Source organism: Suillus clintonianus (assembly GCF_016758775.1).
Source record: "Suillus clintonianus strain FC179 chromosome Unknown DEU56scaffold_118, whole genome shotgun sequence".
NCBI classification, from domain to species: domain Eukaryota; kingdom Fungi; phylum Basidiomycota; class Agaricomycetes; order Boletales; family Suillaceae; genus Suillus; species Suillus clintonianus.
In genome coordinates, this window is record NW_024539342.1 from 16,023 (window position 1) to 37,075 (window position 21,053).

Below are 21,053 nucleotides of genomic sequence, written 5' to 3' on the forward strand. Positions count from 1 at the left end.
TTTCAAGACGGTGCTTCTTATTGGGGCACATAAAGGACGCAGGATATCTTCTATGGGACCCGGCGACACGACAGACGGTGCGCTCTCGAAATGTCCTTTTTGATGAAAAGATTTTCTACGGCACCCCCAACTCAGTTCTTTCGCCCCTCGTTGAATTGTACAACCAGCGCATATTAACGCAGCAGCCCACTCCCGCATTGCCACATGATTTGCCGATATCAGAAGGCGGCTTCAAAATCACACGACCTGGAGAAGATGGTTCCGAAATCGCACTACCAGGACCCAGTACCGTTTCAGTGGGAGTACTTCCGGCCTCTGCTCCTCTCATCCCTGAACCTCCACAACCATTCCCGCAGTCGAACGACAATGCCCCTCACGTTCCCGCTGAAGTCCTGGTAGATACGGTACCATCTCCTGAGCCACGACGTTCAACACGTCAGCGCATTGATGCGAGACCGGCAGTTCCGAAAACTGTTGCCATCCCGACTAAACACGTCCCAGTACAGCGACGCTGGACCTACGTACCGGTCACTGTTGAGGAGGAGGATGATGAAGAAGAAAACCTCATTATTAGTGCTACCCCCGACGTTACCATCGAGCACTCTGCCAAGCACGTATCCTTGGCGGACAGCAGCAAGATTGATGGACGGAAGGTTCCCCCAAAAACGATAGCTGCCGCTCGCTCGTCAATGGATTCGGGTCATTGGGAAAGTGCGATGAATGAAGAGTTAGCCTCATTGGGAGAAAAAGGAGTGGGTGTCCTAACACCACTCCCATCAGGGAGAAAAGCAGTCGGCTCACGGTGGGTATACTCACACAAGTATGATGAAAATGGCCAGATTGCCCGTCACAAGGCCCGCCTTGTTGCGCAAGGCTTCACGCAGATCGAAGGACTAGATTATACAGACACCTTTGCTCCTGTTGCGAAATACGACACCGTACGTGCGCTACTCTCCATGGTCGCAAAGTTTGATCTTGAACTCGATCAAATGGACGTAAAGACCGCCTTTCTCAACGGCGAGCTTGACGAAGAGATCTACATGCGTCAACCTCCAGGCTTCGAAGACGCTGAGCATCCAGACTGGGTCTGGAAACTCCTCAAGGCCATCTATGGACTCAAGCAAGCCGGTCGTCAGTGGAACAAGACCCTTGATGATTTCTTACGAAAAGAGGGTTTTCACCTGATGGTGGGGGTACGATATATCAAACTGGCTTACTAGCCAAAAACCCTAATACATCATTTAGTCTAGCCATCCACACATAGATACATCCTTCATGTGCAATTATCCATTGGAGGCTGTGCCCAGTGAGCACCTCCTGCGCCGGGCGAGGTAAGTATTTGTCCGCCCCCATCAACGAACGCCGTGAATCGCTAGTAGATCTAAGGTACTCGTCACTGCCCCCATCAACGAACACCGTGAATCGCTAGTAGATCTAAGGTATTGGTCACTGCATCAAATGAAGGTAGGTGACAAATGCTTCATAACTTAGGTACAATCAATCGAAGTGTATTAGTCTATCAATAATACTAATGATCGTGATCGTCGTCTACTAAATCTTCGCGAGGAGGGATATCAAGGCAGGGATGTTCATATTCGTCGTCGCCTGTCATGTCAATACCCATCCCGGAAGCCACCAGCGTTGGAACATCATTCCACTTCTCTTTGAACGATGCTGACAGCCTGCGCCGAATAAAAGCCTGCCGCTTCGCATACGCAATCAAGCCCTCCGACTCCTCTGACTTAGCCAGCGTTCGCAAACCAGTACGGTCCTCCCACCATTGCACCTGCCAGTCAAAAAAGGCTAGAACTCGCCGCATCTCTTCCAACAAAAGTCGGACTTCCTCGGACCAACGGTGTTGACGTGCCCTTGCCTTGCACCACTCAACACGAAGCGCTGTAGGTCCAAATTAGCTATGAGCATACTAACGTGAAAGCGGACACTTACAGTCTTGCAAACTTTCAGCATCGTCGTTAGAGATTCCACGCGTGAGCCATATCCAGGACATTATACTTGTGCCTTGTGTTTTCCCTGCAAAGTCCCCTATAGGACGGAGGTGAGATCTTGTGAGCGGCTGTAGTTTTTGTTCCCAACCGGTGTGATCGAGATGTTTGGATAGAGCAACCAGTGCCTTACGTGCACGTGAGTATTTTGCGTGGCTCATGACCAGGCGTTCTTCGACAGCGTCGAGCGTCTTCCTCGCGCGAGTGTTGGGATTTTGACCGCGTATGTGATGTTTTTTGAATTGGACCAGCTGCCGACGAAGGCGGATATGAGTGCGACACTCGTTTAGTGCATCGTGGCCTTGTGCGAGCCGGAGAGACCATTCGATTTCGAGGAGTTTGCGATCACATGGTACATGATCACAGACCTCGGAAGGCAGAAGGAGCTGCGTGTCTTCGGCCTTTCCAGAGTTGGGATTTGGCTTGGGACAGCCACTATCGTCGTCGTCGTCACTTGACAAGTCAACCAACCTATTGGCACGTAGGTTCGCGACTGATGGCATGTACAAAGTCTGAATTGTCATCCAAGCATCTATGCGGCGGAGGAGGGCGTTGCTGCGGGTCAAAATGCTGGTGCATTGATTGTCGGTTGGATGTTGACCGAGTAATCCTGCGTCTGCACGTAGTCGACGTCTATAAAAAAAATGAGTTCATATTCATCGCGTAATCCACATGGGAAACTCACTGGGTATGTTCAAGATCAATGCCAGTACTGATGAGGATACTGCAAGATACCTCAGAGTGAAGGGACACAGCAGTGCCATCCTCCAACTCCTTGGCATCTTGTTTTGCGAGCTCCAGCCGAACGGCTGCCTGAGTCATGGCTGCAAGAGCGTTAGTAGTGTACCAGTCCTTAGAAAAAAGGAATACATACTATCAACCCGTCTCTCAAAAGGATTAGGTTGGGTGTGATCAACCTCCCAAGTCTCAATCTCTTCTCTCCATTCTGCGAGCGAGGAGGCACCTAGTTCGGACTCTCGGATTGAGCCTTCGAGTTCGGATAGTGCGATGCGATGCTCTTGCTCAGCGCCAACCGCTTCGATGACCTTCCGTAACAATACTCGTCCTGATGGACGAGATGTGAGACAACTATGGCAGCAGCTAAGACGGTACATACCTAGTGACGTGATTTTCTTCCAGTTCCAGTCTCCGAAATAGTCGTCCAGTGTATCTCGGCGTGCTCCAGGACCCATCTCTTTAGTACTGGTAGCAACGCGATTAATATTTGCCCAGCCACGTTCGGGGGCTTCTCCGTCGGTTCTGCCAACACCGGGGGACCAATTCAGCGAAAACATTGTTTGACACGCCTCGATATGAGCCGCCAGATGAAACTTGGGGACAAAAAAGCGGAATGTCTTTCCGGCAAGGTCTGGTTGAAGGCGGGGTGGCAGGGAAGGGACACGACTCCAAAGCTTCTTGTGCCATTGGCACGCGATGTCGTAAGAGAAATTGACAGCCTTGAGGCTCGCAAATGTCAACAGCGCCGAAAACACGAGGTAGTCCATATTTACATATCTAAAGTGTGATGCCATAGGTAAGCAGAAAATGCAGACCGAAGTACGCATACCTTTCGCCCTTCTGCAAATCCCCCACACCATTTGCTAATTTCATATCATGGCGGGCACAGTCGACTGTACCGACGCCCGTAGCAGCAAATCCTTTCGACGATTTTGTATCCGCCATGTTCACGGCGCTATGGCTCACGCAAGTGCTCCTCTGTTGATAGTAAGTTTGCGGGCACGACTGTAGTTAAGAGTATGTACCTCTTGTATGGCAGCTGAGCTGTTAGCTATGTAGGCCTTGTAATGCCCCTCGTTGACGAAGTAGCCCCAGCCGTTACTGAGACCTGGGTCTTTCCTGTCGGAGGAGATCGCTCGGCGCTTAAGACGGAAGTTCGCGTCTATTGCGAGAAAAACACTATACATCCATCTGATATATGTTAGCATGTATTCCGCCACAGGCGGTAGAATCACTCACTGTTGACCCAATGATTCCCACCCGTCCGGTAAATTTTTACCGGGTTGTGGGCATGCTGGGCATAGGAGAACAAGTTCTCCCTCTCGAGTTCCGCTGACGCCTGCGGGATCGTGACCGCGTCCAGCGCGCTTCAGTGACCTAAGATTTCTCCACTCGCGCATAATCCTAAGAAACACAGAGTAGCGATCCTAGACGTTGTATAAGTATAGTTCCATAAAAGAAAAGGAAACCTACTCGTATTGGTGTGACACCAGTATTGTCACTCTGGCGCGCCAAACTATGATAGAATTCATATGCCGATACTTTCGACTCGAATGAAAGGAGATGGAAAAACTTCAAGACGCCGAACGTTGCAGCGGTTCTAGGATTGGTGACTGTCGCGGGGAACAAACGTGCCCGAAGTAACTGCTTGTAGTGAGAGGCTTCGCGTTCGCAGCCACAGAAGTCTAGACCGACTTCGTGAATACCATGAATATCAATGATGATAAAGTCATCGTGAGAGGCAGGCCTCGGGCGACGGCATGTTTCTCCCAACCTGTGACCAAGTTGAATGCGAAGGCCTAGAGACTTGAGGGTAACAGCGTGAAAAAAATCATCCTTCCATTCCTAAAAGTGTGATGAATCAGAATACAAGTACGGTACAAATGGTAACCATTCTACTAACCTCCATTCTATGGAACGGCATATTGAGGTGTGATCGCAAAATGCATGTGCGACAATATAGCAGAGGGGACAGACAATCTTGACATCGAAAAGAGGCGGAAAGATCCCCACATGAACATGGTTCACCAGCGCTCTTGCCTCGCCCTTCCAAACAGATGAGTTCATCCAAGTATACTTGGCGTTCTTGCAGCCAAACAGCGATAGGATCATCCTATAGACATGCTCAAAAATAAGTGCCGGACGAACAGAAACAGATGACTTACTCCTGGTGTTCTTTGGCTCCGTGCTCGAATTGACTCATCAAAATCAGACTCTGAAGCGCCTATGTCCTGACTGAACGTAGTCTCATTCCATGGGTCCATACTAGGTACATGTTGAGGCACGTCTTCATCTTCTATTGCAGCAGGTTTGGGAGCAGACAGGTAAGATGTTCGAAGGCTAAAGTCGCCACTGGCCTGCAGGGTGAAGTTGTGATGTCGGGTATTGACCTGGTCGATAGTTCCATGATGGACATGCCGGATAAGTTTGGGGCGTTTCGATGGGCGACCGCCAGCTGACATAACTGTGTAAAAACAACTTGAAAGGCGGTACTGGCGGTACTGAACATCGTGCTGATGAGCACTCTGGAAGCCACAGGAATATATCCCCGTGGATGATGGTATGGTGGTTTTTGCGATACTAGTAGAAGGAAGTTAGCTCAGCATCCATCCAGGGGATATATCGTGAGGCATCAAACACCCTACGACGATATATCAAAGTGGATAAGGGAACTCACCTTAAAAAGTTGTCCGTATCATGGTCCTTCATACCTGCCCACTTATTCCATTCACGCTCCAAAAAAAGGTAGGATTTCACGTGTTCGCACTCCAGCGCTGGAACTAACAAGATCGTGAGTAGATGGGAGATCAGTGGCAGCCAACGCAAGAACAACACACCTGGCTTATGCCTCGCCTCACCGAATTCCAACATCTCCCGATCCCGACACCTAAGACATTCAATGTGAATCTATTGGAGGGATGGTTGCAGCGCTGGCCTGAGCAGGACGTACTATGGCCTGACCAGGAGGCAGAGGTCAAGTTGACAGAAGATCAGAAGAAAGAGCTATGTTTAGCTGAAAAAGACCGCGAATATGTGAGTCATACCTTGTTCCATTTCATAATTGCACAGTTGACATATTTTTAGACCTTGATCAGCTGGCTTCGGTGGGCGTGGCTTCGCCCAAGGCGCGCCCGTTCGATGTATGGTTGTTCAGGTTGTTGCGGGACTCAGGACGGACATTGCGTCAAGTACCCAAATGGCCCGCCATCTTTATGGTAGTAAACATAATTTTTGCTCATGTTCACAAAGGCGAGAGCTCATCAATGTAAGCTTGTATGTACACATGTATGTGAGATGACATTGCGCTGAGCGCTGAGCAATTAAACTACTGCCATAATTGTTGAAATAAAAACTCATTATTGTCATATTTTCGTTGCAAGTCCATACCATCCACCAAAACATCGCATAAGACATCTTCCAGTGCAGAGAGCACGTCCTTGACATTTTTTGTAGCGAGACTGGCCTTGGCATACCTTTTGCCAACAACTCCTTGCATGAGTAAGTCGGTTTCTGCCTGCCGAGTCTCGAGGAATATCTCTTCGATCACTCCTACGGCTGCCCGAAGTTTTTCTGACGACTTCATCTCCAGGTATTCCAACAAAAGGCCGTTGATAATGTCATATGGTTCACCTCCGAGGTAAACTGTCATGCGATCTCGCTTGCTGCAGCGCAGTTTCTTCTTTGTCGGTTCGGTACCAGTAGGTACATCCTGTTCGCTTGACATTTCATAAATATAATGTACTTGAATTCGATAGTTGGGACGTACATCGTTGATGAACTACAGGGCAGAACACCCGCATCGTTGCGCCTGGTGGCTTGTCGAGCGTGATACTTTTCTTTCCGCATGGAACTAATTGCAGATTTGTTCCTGTGAAAACGTCAGATGTTGGCATAGCCTCTCGTAAGTACCAACTTCAAGTAGATAGAAACATACCTTGCATAGTATGACCGTCTGTGTACCCGTTTAGCTTCGTTGCGTTCTTCGGGTGTATTGTACAGCTTTGGTCGGCCCATGAGTGAAGAAATATACTAAGTGTTGATGGTCAAAGTTTGTTTGCATTGGTCGGTCAAATTGTTGGACTTTTATAGGATTGAAACTCACCGTTGAACCATTAATCGATATTAATCAACTGACTCTGTGTCCTGGCATCTCATTCGTAATACTTACTTCTTGATAAAACTATGTACAAGTCAACTATCGGGTGTATGAGTGAAAAATGAGCAAATGAATATCACTCCGGGACCTTTCAATTGTATTTCAATCGCGGGGGTTTCAAGTCGCTACAACTGGTCACACGTTGTTGGACTTTTATTGAACTCATTGCAAAACTCAACATTTAAATCCTAGCACTTGTTGAAAAATGAACGATGGGTACATAGCATCAGTCTGGTTGCAACTAGAAACTAGAATACATGGTCAATAGCTATAGTATACATGAAACAACTCAATAAATATGAAGTGTTCCACGGCTGCAAGGTACAGGTTGTCCGTGCGTGGGATAATGATGGCACATTGCAATCCCATTAGCACATATCTCCTTCTGTAAATTTTCATTTCGGTTGCAACCCGGCAAAACTTATCAAGTCAGTGTACGTGAAACATATGATATGCAAAGCATTACTAAAACATAACAAAAATAGCATGGCCCCTCCAAAGTGGACATCAGTCGAACAAGAGGCTTGGCTGCAACCTTGGTATGAAAAATTCAAGGTAAAGCAGAGCGAAAAACACAAGAATTACAAGAACTTTTTTGCCGACCTCAACGAACAATGGTTCGAAGAGTTCCCAGAACCAAGGCCAAGTCATATCACGCAGGTAGGACCCCTGACGTTAATAGAGGAAGCTGAGATGGGTGTGGCTTGTGATGCACGTAAAGCGGTGAGTATTGGCCCATTAGGCAATGAACAAACAACTCAACTAATACATGCGACAAAGAAATTATCTACACGATTCAAAAATAGCCTGGGAAGTTCAAAGACAGGGAGAAAGGCGAAGGCGGATACAACGAATGTAATTGATGCCGTCATTCGCAGCATTACTGAGTGCGAGAAGCCCACACGTATGCTTCAAGAACAAGAGGCATACTCGAAATTGTTCTATACGACCCGTGTTCAGCCAACCGTAAAAGAATCCCTGAAAGCTGTTCAGGAACACAGGACACTCACCAATGGCGAACGTGTCGCTCTTGTGAAGAAGGAGACTGCAGCATTGTATGCCCAGGAGTCACCTGATATCAAAGATCAAGTGAAGCAGTATCTTGAAGACGAGAAGCAGCGCAAACTCCAAATCAAGCAAGACGGACGGAGCCAAGTGTCTGACTATTCACGGTGAGCTTTGACTCATAATTACGTGCTTCATACTGCCAGCTTACCTCCACTTCGAAAAGAAACCTCGATAAACTTGCGGCAGTCGCCAATTCATTCCTGAAAGGGCTGGCGGAGGCAACTGGGATGTCGTTCTCCCTCCTTGCTGGGGGTCCATCTCCCGAGGCACATGGGGCAATTGACGTCTATAGGTAAGCTTGCGATTCACTAAAGAAAATGCAGCCATATCTTACCATTCCAGTTTTCATATTGGTCAAACCAAGCTAGGTAACAACTTTAACACGGCTTACCCTGGGTTTGATGTTAGTGTGATGGAGCCTTTCCGGGATTTTCTGCATCGAGTACATCGTGAGTTTTGAATTAATCCTGAAATTAAATTTGTTGAACTGACTGGATTTTCAACAGCGGAGGCTGGTGTATCGACACCACAAGAGGGCAGTAGTGAAATCAGTGGCGACACAGGTGGCTTATCGACACCTTTGGATGCCACTGACTTGGATCTATATGAGTCAGGCAACGACCTTCTGTCCTTTTTGGATGTATCATCAGGTACCAGCAGTGACACTGCCCATTACTTATCCATGATTGATGTATCGTTGTCAGGTACCAACAGCGGCGTTCCTGATACCTTGTCCATGGAGGATACATCACTATGGTCTGATGTGCAATCAGCGCAGCCTGCGCTTGATCAACTCCCCTCACAATCTCACGTCCTTCCGGAGTCAGCCACGACGCCTTTGCTCCCTTCATACAGTGATACCTATATGCCTCCGGACTTGGATGCATTTCTTGCTCAGCTGGAGGTTCAGCTGGCGTTAGAACCAGGTGCATCAGAAACCGAAACCACTACTCTGCCGCCCATGTCAACGCTTCACTCGGCATCACCTCTCACAACCACCGCCAGTACCTCCATTCCCCCACCAGATACCACCGGCAACTTGAGTATACTGCCCGCTGTCTCTCACACTCCCCAACCGGTTGGAACACTTACCAGTGAACTTCCTCCTGCTTCGACAACTGGTTCGTTGAACGTGGATCCATTGGCGCATGCTTCGACAACTGGTTCATTGGACGGGGACCCATTGGCGCCTACCTCGGGTAGCGAATGTCTTGATGACATAGGTGTCAATACTGAGAAAGATGGGCCAGCGCTTGAAACACGCAGGACCAAGCGCATCCCCAAGCCATCAACACGCAACGACACTGCGAACGCGATTGGCGGTTCTCGGAAGGAAAACAAGCGCCCCGCTGATACGTCTTCAGACCATGGACCTAAGTGAGTTATTGATATCGAACCATTGATTCTCAATTTGACTGAATGTGTCGGACAGGAGGACGAAAGTGTGATATATCTAACATATTCCCGCAACTCGCTCATTTCATCTTGCCCGTCATTTATTCTTTGTGATATATGCGTAGTACTTGCCAATCGTGTAATGAACACCTGTTCTCGAAACTTAAGAGTGTGAAATTTGCCAACAAACTTGCAGCAATGCAAACGACGAGCGGCGAATCATTGTTTTGAATTGTAAATGTGATCTAGATGTTTGAGACTTTCGCAAGATCCGCTACACAGTCCCCGAAAAAAAATACCGGCGTTGCGGAACTGAAGTTCATGTCCGTGCGGTCACCAAGAATCATCTGGTCAGTCCCATCCACCCCCACATCCTCATTCACACAGATCGAGCGTATAGACCCTGACCTTGACGACACATCCACGAGCTCCCTCTGCCCCTCCCCCCTGTGACCGTCGAAGCTGATAAGAACTACACGATGGAGGGTTGGGCGGAGGACATCGTTGTGCCAGCGTGCCAGAAGGTCCCCAGCATTGACGACAATGGTTCCAGGCTATTGGGGTAGGAGGTCAAGAGCAAGATGAGTCGATGAAAATGAACCGAGTGAAGCAGGTTAATAATGTTTCGTGTCAGGGTTCTGGACCTCTAAACCACCAATCAAAGCAAGTTCAAATTCGACAAGTGTCACTGAAAAGAACAAACTCGCCTGTGTGAGCACCAGCCTAGCTTGACCATCGCCTAAAAGTGAAGAGCCACAGAGACAGCCGAGAAATCCAAAGAATCGCGTGAAGTTGAACGTTGAGTGCAGAGAAAAGTAGGGAGACGCCCTTGATGAGACATTACCGAAGGTGTCGTTGAAACTCACAGCGAAAAGACTACAAAGGCAGTTCATAAGCAGGGTATGAAGGCAGGCACATAGGCACAGGCACATATAATCAGAGATCTGCCCGTATTGTTGGGCCAATGGACCTAGATGACCTGCCCATCCAAAGATCTCCAAAGATCCAATCAAATTGAATCAATGGAAGCCGACGCAAAGGGCCAACGGGTGGACAATGTCCACGTATAGTATTAGACCCCTCACAAACATGATTAATAAGCCGGTAAAGCAGCCACCCCAGGATACATCCATGCCACCCCAGGGATACATCCATTCTGGATAGTGGATGGGCAAACAGAATGATGTATTAGAGTTTCTGGCTAACGGTACAGTATAGATATATCATTATAACACTATGGGCTGGGGTTTTAACTTTGTTCGCAGTGAAGCAGACTATAGTCTGTACGTTCTACGTAAAGATGACAAGACCATCTGGCTCCTCGTTTACGTCGACGACATGTTGCTTGCATCGAACTGTCGGGATTTCCTCAACGGTTTCAAATTGGAGATGAGCAAACGTTTCGAAATGAAGGATCTTGGCGAAGCGCGTCATTTCTTAGGAATGCACATTACGCGAGATCGCTCCAAGAAGCTCCTTACCGTCAACCAATCCTCCTTCCTCGAACAGATCCTCAGTGAAACTCGGATGTCGGATTGCCGACCAGTATCCACCCCCATGGTTCCAGGGATCTCCTTGACAAAGTCGTCTGCACCCCTTACTCAAGCCGAAGTGCAGCAATTTGCGCACATGCCTTATGCGCGTGTTGTTGGGGAACTCAACTTCGCCATGCGTGTTAGTCGTCCCGACATCGCATATGCAGTATCGGCGCTGTCAAAATTTTTGAGCAACCCTGGCATTGAACACTACCGCCAGCTTCACCATCTCCTTCGTTACCTCCGTGGATCCACACATCACTCCTTGACTTTTGGTTTGTCCAACCAAGGACTCATCGGTTATTCGGATTCTGACTTCGCGTCTGATAAAGATGACAGCCGCTCAATTGGGGGCTATGTCTATTTTCTTTTCGGTTCCCCCATTAGTTGGCGTTCCCAAAAGCAGTCCGTCGTTGCAACCTCGTCCACTGAAGCTGAATACATCTCACTCTCTAACGCGGCCCGCGAGCAGATCCATCTCAGCCAGCTGCTATGTGACTTTGGCCTTGACCTCTCACTGATCACCCCCACCACGCTATATGGTGATAATAATGGAAGTCGCGCACTTACGAAAAACCCTCAATTCCACGACCGGGCCAAGCACATTCGCGTCCGCTATCACTTCGTTCGAGATCTAGTCAGCGACGGGACCATTATCATTCCCTATGTACCCACACACAATATGATTGCCGACATTTTCACGAAATCCCTACCACGAAAACTTTTCCGCAACCATCGACACTCGCTCGCTCTTCGTTCACCATCAAACGAAGAACCAGCTGAATGAGTACGCCCGCGTCTCTAGCGTTTTGCGTTCGAGTGGGAGTATCAAGATATGACCGCTATACGTATTTAGTCTTTTCATTTTACATACACGAACACTCCTCCTACCATGCGTCATACACGTTCCCTATTGGTTCTCCGTTCCAATCAAACGTATTAATTCCTCTCCTCGTCGAATGATCTCCCTCAGTCTTTTGAACCAAGACTGAGGTGAGCTATCTTATTGACATCCCTACTCTACTCCTACTAACTACTACTCTACTAGTTCTGTCCTCGCCCTTAGGTATGATTTATAATAGTCTTTTGAACCAAGACTGAGTTCTGTCCTCGCCCTTAGTCCGAGCCCTGTCACCTTTGATATAACGAATATTTTGAGACATCTGCGAGCAACAAGTCAACATCGACAATCTAACACATGTAGCAAGCAATGAGAAAGTCACATCAATTTTGTCGAGGTCATCGAAAACGTACATGGGTGAGTCTCCATGCTGCTCGGAAAGGGAAGTCCAGGTAGCGATACGATAGGAATTTGAGATAAGAAGAAAGGGGCGGAGGCGAGATAGTTCGCCTTCGAGGATGGAGAGGCACGATTGAGTTTCATGAAGCTACTAGTAGGGTTATAAGAGAAAATTACTGCTAATGCTGTGATCACATGCTTCGGGCACATGAATACAATGTTTCATACAAGTCTAGCGGGCCCACTATAGATGCACGGTCGCCCGAGTTTCTTTGCGTTATAAATCGCATTGGAATGCCTTATGCTCAGACAGTTTTGTTACAAGGTCAAAGAAAGTTATAGCATTGATGCGTTCATGCATAAGTATGGTGTGAGATGTAATGAGTGAGGTGATCTGCAGATACGACAGAGCAATATAATGAGTGGAGGGTGCTGCAGATACGACCGCGCAATATAAAGAAATGTAATGAAAGAAGGATGCCCACAGGCGGATACGGCAGAGAAATATAAATGACAGATAATGTAATGTGTGGTCCATGAACGATGGATTATGCAGTCCAAATGATGATATAATGCAAACTTGCCCGATGATCTTGTCCGAGGGAGATATCTAGAACCTTGTTCCAATCGAAACCGTATGATAAATCAATCTTCCGACGACTCGCCCGAACCCGGGGTCGAATCACCAGGTCCTTTAGGTCTTTTGGAACAAGACTTGTAATGACGATTCAAAGAGTCCGAGCGACTTAAGCTAGAATCAATGTATCAGCTTCACAGTCGCACTTAAGAGACGCGTGGCACTTACTCCTTGCCACAGTATTCACATAAATGCTGACCGGTGCGCCCACTGTGCGTCTTAGAATCGATATGCTTCAGCATACTGCCTTTATTCATCGAATCTGTCTTTTTGCACTGCTTAAGAAGGCATTTGTACTCGACCTTGCCACGCTTTACGACCCGTTGCTGATGAAACAGTCGTCAGTGAGATAGCTCCGACTAACTAAATAAATTTCACTCACGAAATTGGGAGGTGCATCATAGTCCAAACGTTGGCGTTTCCTAAGAGTCTTGCGTGGGGAGGGATAGTAATACGGCATGAAACCCATGAACTGGGGGCCCGCGGCATACCCATCATAAGATTGTGGGGGAGGGATAGGGTAGCCGTTCGATGTCCCTGAAGGCTGGGGTAAATACATTCCACAGGGAGGAGGGGCGAAGGGGTGGTGTGATGGCCCAGGCATCATTTGAGACTGGGGAAAATAGTTTTCAAACGGTGGAGGGATGGAGGGGTCGTACAATAGCCCTGGGACCATCTGAGGCTGGGCGAAATGTGGTTCAAACGGAGGAGGGATGGAAGGGTCGTACAATGGCCCTGGGGTCATCTGAGGCTGGGCGAAATAGGGTTGAAACGGAGGAGGAATGGAGGGGTCGTACAATGGCCCTGGAGCCATCTGAGGCTGGGGGAAATAGGGTGCAAATGGAGGAGGGATGGAGTGGTCGTACAATGGCCCTGGGACCATCTGAGACTGGGGGAAATGCGCTGCGAATGGAGGAACGGCTACAGGCCCCGTCATATCCGGCATGAGGGGAGGCTGTCCGTATTGTGCCATACCAGCATCAAACACTGCGGTCGCCATTCCGTGCGCTGTGGGAGCCGGCCCAGGTGGAGCGTACTGAGATGAATCGGCATACATGTCGAAAGGAACAGGTTCGGCATGTTGGAGTTGTGGCTGAGGCTCATCTTGGGACGGGCCTGGGATGGAACTTTCGTTCATTTCAGTCGCGTAGCGGTCCATAGTTAATGATAGAATTCTTGAGAGATGTATTGTTGATGGCGCTAGGCCTTATACTGTGGTAGGATAAGATGAGCGACAGAAGGTGGAGGAAGTGAACAGGAGTAACTGACAATGCACAAGTTATATGGCAGATGTTGCAAGGAAAGTGCGATGGATGTTGAAGAGAAGTAGAGAGACGCAGGTGGTAGTATTTAAGGTGTTGGAACCCCTACTAGATGTATGTCACGCTTTGGTGTTTGGTGGAGGTTCCAAAGTGTCTCCGACATATCACTTCCTTTTTCGTGTGATTGTCCACACCTTTTGCCCATACTAAGCGGCATCGTGAGCACAGCCTGGTGTTATACAAAGGAATGCTTCCACCGACCAGATTTGACAATGGCCAAAATGCCCGGATAATCCCCCACGAGGCTGCGGGGACGACCGACTAGCGTGACCGTCGTGAAGAGTAGAATAAGGTATTGGTGAACAAACATTGAACACGACCGCTGGATCTCAATATTCGGATTCCTTTGCCCTTTGGCTGAGCATGTTCTTCGTGTATACGGACATGATTTTTTTTTTGTATGCTGCTGGGTATTGATTGCTTCCAAAAATTGTATACACGAAATCTAATCGACAGGATTTATCAATATAAATATATTGAACAAGATATTGCATGCTTATGACACCACCGAATGATATGCCCGTCCAACCACCAATAGAAGGGTGCGTCTCTCCAACGCGTCCAACTTGCATCGCGTCTCCCAATGGCCAAGAGCAGGTCCACGCATAGTAGAATGCGATCTCCACGCCTCCCTTCTCTATCACATGACACTTGGTCATCGTGTTTTTGAATGAGCACCCTGCGTAATAGTCTGGCGCATGATCTCCGTCTGCGTGAAGCGGACCATGTCAGATCACGATAAGAGACCATGCAAACGAAGGTCAAGGTAAGAGCCGTACCATCAAGTCAAGCGCGACGGGCAACTTGACCTCATGAATCGCCTCGCAGATGTAGTGTCATGTGAGATCGCTGCGCACCTGCGGGAAGTTGATTAGTGCTGGTCCTTGACTTGAGTTTCGAGTTGACTTGGACTAAATCTGTGTAGGGGCCTGCCCGCCGTATGCTTGGGCATTCCTATGATGGATCAATGCGTTATATTTCCAGTGAGACAAGGACAAGCGCAGCATAAAGGGCCCGCATCAACCGACATGTTTCCGTCCCGCGTATGGCACGCAAGGTCAAGGTGAGTAGAGAATGATGCGCATTGTATTCAAAATACATCCCCGTCAAAGGGTTTTTCGGCACGCACCAGCTCATCAAAAGCGCGCAGACAAGACAACCGACTCCACCCCGCTCAAAAAGGCACCGAACCGACTGGCAAAATGAAAATAAGTTAAAATGCTCACCAATGTCCCCGTACTATGCACAACGCTCACATCGAGCACGTCGGCATCAAAACTTGGGTCAATAGGACGGTCTCGTTGTGGGTGAACATAATCGCTTTTCAACCACCTTGCCGATATGTCAGCATCTGCGCCCTCCCCTCCCTACAAGAAGACAACTCACCTATCAACGTGTAGATATTACGGGCGTCGCTTCGATATGGCCTTGTCCAACCCGATGAAGACCCGATGAAGACGAAACCGGGATTAACGTTCAGCCTTGTGAGAAATGGGAGGGATTCCGCTATCGGTAGAGACCGCGACAATATCAACATGGGCGCCTATCCAGATGACGAACGCTTGGCCGTATTCTCTGTGTTCGAATGTCAGCTCCGTGAAATCTAGTCAGAGAAAGTCACATCATGGTCATCGCTCAAATGTATTCATAGTTTATTTCGGTCAGTTTGTTTTGCTAAACCCATTTATCGAATTTACATAATTTTTAAAAAAACTGCCGACACGTTCATGTCATCTTGATTTTCACGCCGATCTCACACAGGATGGCAGCAAGATCTTCAATTTTGTTGAAGTCGAGTGTCCTACGGCAGGCGACGATGTACGACGAGAGTGACGGTTGTTTCAGGATGATCGGTTGGACAGATTTAGATCTGATTTCCTCTGTACCCTTCTTTCAAACACTATCCAATCAAACACGGTCAACATTGAAAAGTAGCCGGACTAACTTAACTTCCTCCTTCAATGAGGTGAGCTCTTCCTTGGTAGCCATTTGCTGACATCAAAACATCATCTGTTTATTACATCCAGCACTACGGTCCTCGAGAATGACCGGGAGATGGATGCACGGTGGACGACAACCCTGAGCTGGCCTGGTGACCGCATCGCCGCGTTGGTGAACTTGCCTCTCATGTTCAGTGTAGTCAAGAGCAAGAAGGACCCACATCATTTACGCACCAGACTGATGCAGGGAATTCTCCCCCATCTCTTAATCACCACCTTTGTAGCAACACAACCTCAACTTATAATTTAAGATGTCTCTGGAGACCCTGTCCAACTGCTCAGGCTGGAACTTGGGAGCTGGGGCGAGCATTTGCACTCGGCCAATTCCGTTGGTGTGGGGTGAGTACCATCGTATTTTTCTCGCGTCACACATGGGCTGACATTGTATAGATGGACCCTTGGCACATGCCTCATAAATATTAATATTTTATGAACGTTTCAGCCTGTCATGACGACTCCGGTGCCCACCGTTTTGAACCTTTCTGCCGATCTGTAGCAACCATCACGAGTACTGGCTCTTTGGATCCAACGTTCAACTTGATACCACATTGTCAGCTCCGTACTGGATTTGTTCTGGACATGAATCCCTTGCTCAGCATCTCACCCGATCATAAATATGGCAACGGCAAATGGACGATACTCTATCAGCTCAGACATGCCTAGAGGCCAAAAGTGATAGCTTGGATAACGCGGATACATAAGAAAACAGTGTGCGGGATTACATTTATATTGTCTCAAAGCTGATCATAATCTAAGCACAGGCTTTGTTGTTCGAATTGTTTTGGCTATACCAATGCAATGAATGATGAGCGTACTAGCTCGATATTCACAGCAGCAGGTCGGTGGATACGATGATGACCAATTTGTGGATCCAGTGAATATCGAGGGAGAATAACATCAAGTGCGTGGGTTTGTGAAGGGCGTCGTAGGCTTGTTCGAGCGGTAGGGAGAGGTCGATTGATGTTATGACATCCAGGGCGAGCCCGAGAGAAGAGGATCGATGTGGGTGCGCAGAGACTGGGACAATACGAGGCAGCCTCGTATGACGAGGAGCCAAGATGTTCTTTCACGAAGACTCATCCGGTAATATTGAAATTCGAAGCTCCGGGGACTGATGTGGTATACACTCAGCTTTCCACCCTTTGCGCGCCTCCTTGTCCACACCGTGCGGGAATACTTGCAATCGCGTCGGATATGTGAAGTCACAGGTCAATGAACGTGACTGTTTTTGTTGAATTAGATATCGATGCAGACATCACCCGCGGTGCGGGCTGGTAGGGAGTACGGGATAATCGTCCCCATGCACATCTGCAATGGTGCGTGCGTGGGTCTGTGAAGGGAGAGGATCGGGTGAGCATGGACTTGAGGACGGTTGAGACGATGGAACGAGGGAAATCGGCCACTAGCGTCGAAATTGAAACCGCAATGAAGGGCCAGGAAATCAATTGAATGCTACACATGTAACGTTTTGGCTATCTATGATACTTAGCCATTTAAGGGACTGGTTGGTGGGAAATTGAAATTGACGCTCTAACACAGGAACATCGGCAATGGCTATGAGGCTGTGAGTGAAAAGCAAGGAGAAGCAAAGTTGAAATGAATAGATGTGCACTGCCATGCAGAAGCGTGTTAGGATATAAGCAAGGAGAACTGCTGTGCTCACATTCGAGATTTCCTCGCTCTTTCTCTTTACCAGCCTCTTTAACTGACCATCGGCTTCAGCAGGGTAAGCGCTGTCATAATAAAAATCTTTATCAGCCATCAGGCTCACAGCGCACGAGGACAGCTTACCGCAGCTCCTTCGGACGCACGCATACAAAGGATATCTTGACTACTTGACTGTTATTTCGCTCGCGGAGATACAACCATGGCTTCCACATCGACGCAGCCGTTCGGTTTGGACGTCAATATGATCCTGAGGCTGGAACCGGTAATGACGTCGGCACATGCCGTGGATATTACATCCATAGCCTACTTTCCGGACGGCCAGCGAATGATCAGTGGATCTCGGGATAAAACCACTCGGCAATGGGACTTGCAGTCAGGAAAGGAGATTGAGGAAGCGCGGGGTGTTTGCGAGGTGGAGATACTGGCAGTAGCGGTATCAAGGGATAGTCGATGGGTTGTTACTGCTGGTGGAGATGACGACACCGGGGAGCTGAAGGCCTTTCAGGCTAAGACGGGGATCGTGAAGACATTCAGAGGGCACTCAAAGAGGATCTTTTGCATTGATATCTCCGCGGACAGCAAGCTGCTGGCGAGCGGGTCAGATGATTATACAGCGCGAATATGGAACTTGGAGACCGGCAAACTCGTGGCCGGTCCATTCGAGAGCGTTGATGATGTGGGCGCAGTTCGATTCTCGACGGATTCGAAGAAGCTCGCAATCAAGTCGGATGTGGGGAAGTGCCTTGAGGTCTGGGATATCCAAAAACAGAAATTGGACGTGAGGAAAGGGACATACAGTGAAGAAGGATCCACTGCATGGACGCCAATTTTCTGGACAAACAAAAACAAGAACATCTTGGCTGCATTCAACTTTACGGAAGACGATGACACAGAACCCAAGACGATCTATGAATTCGACGCATCGACGCTGGAGACTGTCGGAACTCCCTTCGAAGGGCATACGGAAACTGTCACCGGCCTAGCACTTTTATTTGATGGCGCCCTCCTCGTCAGTGCTTCCAGTAACGATTACACCATCAAGCTTTGGACCTTTGAGTCCCGCCAAATTCTTGCCTCCTTCGTCGTTCCCGGTGTCGAATTCCTCATGCCCTCACCAGACTCACTTCAACTAGCTTTCACGACCTGGGGTGATCCCAATATTCACATATGCAATGCTACATCCTCTCTGCTTGCTATACCGGAAATACATTCTATCCTCCCCAAAGTAAGCACTCGCCAGCATCATGAACTCATCTTCGGTGGACTAACCTTCCCTTGAAGACTGATACCACCCTGCGGAATTTACTCGAGGTATGTACCACACTGTTCATTTTCACCATGGTGCCCAATCAGATGAATGATTACAGTCTCACGCAACCCGTCGTCCCACTGTCGTGCGTAGTACCCCAGCGAAATCACCTGCTATATCGTTCCCTCCAAGGCATGAAAGGCCTTCGCATACATTAGACCATCAGCAACCCACATTCCTTCGCCATGTTCACAAACTCTTTCATTTCGCTTCTCGTACAAACGCAGTACGACATGGTCAGCCTCGCGATTCATGGGATGTTCGTCGCTTTATCTTATTTCTTTCATAGTTGACTCACGCATTTCCCACAGTTCCCTGCTATGTCACCCCTGCCTCCCACCCACTCGACTTCAGCGCAGGCTGCAACTCAGTTTGATCATGTTTGTCTTAATTTTGAATCCACTCGCAATGCATCACTGAGTCCTATCTAGTTTGAAATAAGTTCTCCGCCCCCCCGCTCGAACAGAGTCACGCAGTTCCTGCGACAGGGCCTTTCCTTCCACAGGTCCGGATCCCGCCATGAGCCACAAGTTGTTGAAGTCGCAGCCGGCCGGAAAGTCACTGTAACCCAGCCTTGTTATTTTCTGTCGCCTTTTTGCTGACGTGTGTCCTGCAGCGGCTTGTTGCAGCTAAACTACCAGAATATAGGAAAGTCGACGATACCCGACACCCCTCTAGACAACAGACTGCCGCACCACAGGATAATCCCTCGTCTGATTCTTCTGACGTCGATTCACTCCCAGACGTGCATTGGTTCAAGGCGTTCTTCTGCTATTACTCGTGCTGGTCTCATGGGAGACTGAGGATGCCTCCTCGATGGCGCTTGGAGCGTGTTGAGCCTCGCTAGGATTGCAAGCTCTGGTACGAAGGCATATGATTACGGTTAGTTCAATGTATCTGCGCCCATCTACGTTCGTTGAATTCCCAACAATTTCACACGGATTCTGATAACGCATGACATTGTTATAGGTATCATTTTTCGCGTGTTTTCGCACAGAATTGTAGAACAATGGTGGTGAATGTCGACTTGCTCCGAATGGCCAATTTACTTCTGTTTGTGCTAGACTTGCTTCTGGGCAGATGCGGACCTGCCGCTCTTGTGATACCCTCCTGAACCCTAGTATAATTCTAGGGGGACCGGTGCTTTAGATCAAAAAGCGCCATAGAGGTTCACATCAAGGTATTAAAATCGTCTTGTCAGATGCAGGCATGATCACACTTGCAAACGATGAGCCGCATTCCGAGTAACCTTGAGTAACAGATCTGACAGGGACTTTGCTAGAAAACTACCTGACGGTCGTGTCTCGTAGAAATTTCGCTACGTTGCTAGTTGGGCAGAAGAGGGCCAAAGATAGCACTGAAGCAAATACACTCCGAACGTGCAACTTCGAAGGTGCGTAAGAAGCCTCCACGCCGACACAGACAATTCTTTTGGAATGATTTCGGTTTAAATCCCGAGCTCTCGTTGTACAAGGCCAGTGTATTATTAGAATGGATGCAGGGACTTGATTTCATTCGCTTTTCAGTATGAGATCTGAGCTGTTATGTCATGGTCTCGAGTCAGGTGTTCTCTTGGAAAATAAAGTCAATTCATGGTGACCATAGCATGTACATGATTTGAACACGATCATCATGGGAGAACAGAAAGACATCACCATAAGCAGCCAAGGGAAGTGGCTCGGAGGATCTGAGTGTACCTTTGTTGTATCGACGAATGGAGGAGAGTTCGACGGAGATCCGCCTCTACACCATACACGACGATATTGCAGCCACAGCGATCCGCAAATACTTGTTGTACTTCGCTGCGCGAGTCAAAACACTATTCCAGAATGTCTCGCTTGATGATGAGAGTCCCATGGATCTGATTCCCGCCTTCGCGAACATGTCAGAAGGGCTGGGGCCTGGGGGAAGATCGAAGGAAGACTAGCATTGTGTATGCGGGTTAGTACAAAGTGTTGCATGCTTGTTCGAGCTTCAGAGAG

At 48.4% G+C, this 21,053-nt stretch overlaps 7 protein-coding genes across 7 annotated transcripts; 3 read left to right on the forward strand and 4 right to left on the reverse strand.

Moving 5' to 3' along the window:
• Positions 1–1,203: 1,203 nt before the first annotated feature.
• On the reverse strand, positions 1,204–5,005 carry DEU56DRAFT_873634 (uncharacterized protein; the record flags this gene model as incomplete). Its single annotated transcript, XM_041355873.1, has 12 exons — positions 1,204–1,425; positions 1,649–1,896; positions 1,948–2,573; positions 2,689–2,827; positions 2,878–3,069; positions 3,121–3,518; positions 3,571–3,719; positions 3,767–3,932; positions 3,981–4,168; positions 4,215–4,586; positions 4,645–4,817; positions 4,978–5,005. The coding sequence occupies 12 exons, from the start codon at positions 5,003–5,005 to the stop codon at positions 1,204–1,206; spliced, it is 2,901 nt and encodes a 966-aa protein (XP_041203179.1).
• Positions 5,006–5,585: 580 nt separating this feature from the next.
• On the forward strand, positions 5,586–6,010 carry DEU56DRAFT_760398 (uncharacterized protein; the record flags this gene model as incomplete). The annotated part of the gene is made up of 2 exons (XM_041350428.1): positions 5,586–5,774; positions 5,837–6,010. The coding sequence occupies 2 exons, from the start codon at positions 5,586–5,588 to the stop codon at positions 6,008–6,010; spliced, it is 363 nt and encodes a 120-aa protein (XP_041203180.1).
• A 93-nt stretch (positions 6,011–6,103) lies between these two features.
• Positions 6,104–6,755, reverse strand: DEU56DRAFT_760399 (uncharacterized protein; the record flags this gene model as incomplete). The annotated part of the gene is made up of 4 exons (XM_041350429.1): positions 6,104–6,155; positions 6,215–6,457; positions 6,508–6,609; positions 6,676–6,755. The coding sequence occupies 4 exons, from the start codon at positions 6,753–6,755 to the stop codon at positions 6,104–6,106; spliced, it is 477 nt and encodes a 158-aa protein (XP_041203181.1).
• Positions 6,756–7,307: 552 nt separating this feature from the next.
• Positions 7,308–9,526, forward strand: DEU56DRAFT_76751 (uncharacterized protein). The gene is made up of 6 exons (XM_041351168.1): positions 7,308–8,069; positions 8,129–8,257; positions 8,308–8,414; positions 8,472–8,615; positions 8,670–9,342; positions 9,398–9,526. Exons 1-6 carry the CDS (start codon positions 7,345–7,347, stop codon positions 9,411–9,413), a joined length of 1,794 nt encoding a protein of 597 aa, XP_041203182.1. The 5' UTR covers positions 7,308–7,344; the 3' UTR covers positions 9,414–9,526.
• A 2,976-nt stretch (positions 9,527–12,502) lies between these two features.
• DEU56DRAFT_76951 (uncharacterized protein) lies at positions 12,503–14,178 on the reverse strand. The gene is made up of 4 exons (XM_041351337.1): positions 14,042–14,178; positions 13,155–13,984; positions 12,941–13,098; positions 12,503–12,886 (listed from the first exon to the last, which is right to left on the reverse strand). Exons 2-4 carry the CDS (start codon positions 13,929–13,931, stop codon positions 12,781–12,783), a joined length of 1,041 nt encoding a protein of 346 aa, XP_041203183.1. The 5' UTR covers positions 13,932–13,984; positions 14,042–14,178; the 3' UTR covers positions 12,503–12,780.
• Positions 13,845–14,490, reverse strand: DEU56DRAFT_832617 (uncharacterized protein). The gene is made up of 3 exons (XM_041354595.1): positions 14,292–14,490; positions 14,123–14,240; positions 13,845–13,984 (listed from the first exon to the last, which is right to left on the reverse strand). The coding sequence occupies exons 1-2, from the start codon at positions 14,402–14,404 to the stop codon at positions 14,123–14,125; spliced, it is 231 nt and encodes a 76-aa protein (XP_041203184.1). The 5' UTR covers positions 14,405–14,490; the 3' UTR covers positions 13,845–13,984.
• Positions 14,491–19,256: 4,766 nt separating this feature from the next.
• On the forward strand, positions 19,257–19,918 carry DEU56DRAFT_760402 (uncharacterized protein; the record flags this gene model as incomplete). Its single annotated transcript, XM_041350430.1, has 3 exons — positions 19,257–19,307; positions 19,383–19,451; positions 19,688–19,918. 3 exons carry the CDS (start codon positions 19,257–19,259, stop codon positions 19,916–19,918), a joined length of 351 nt encoding a protein of 116 aa, XP_041203185.1.
• Between the last annotated feature and the right edge of the window lie 1,135 nt (positions 19,919–21,053).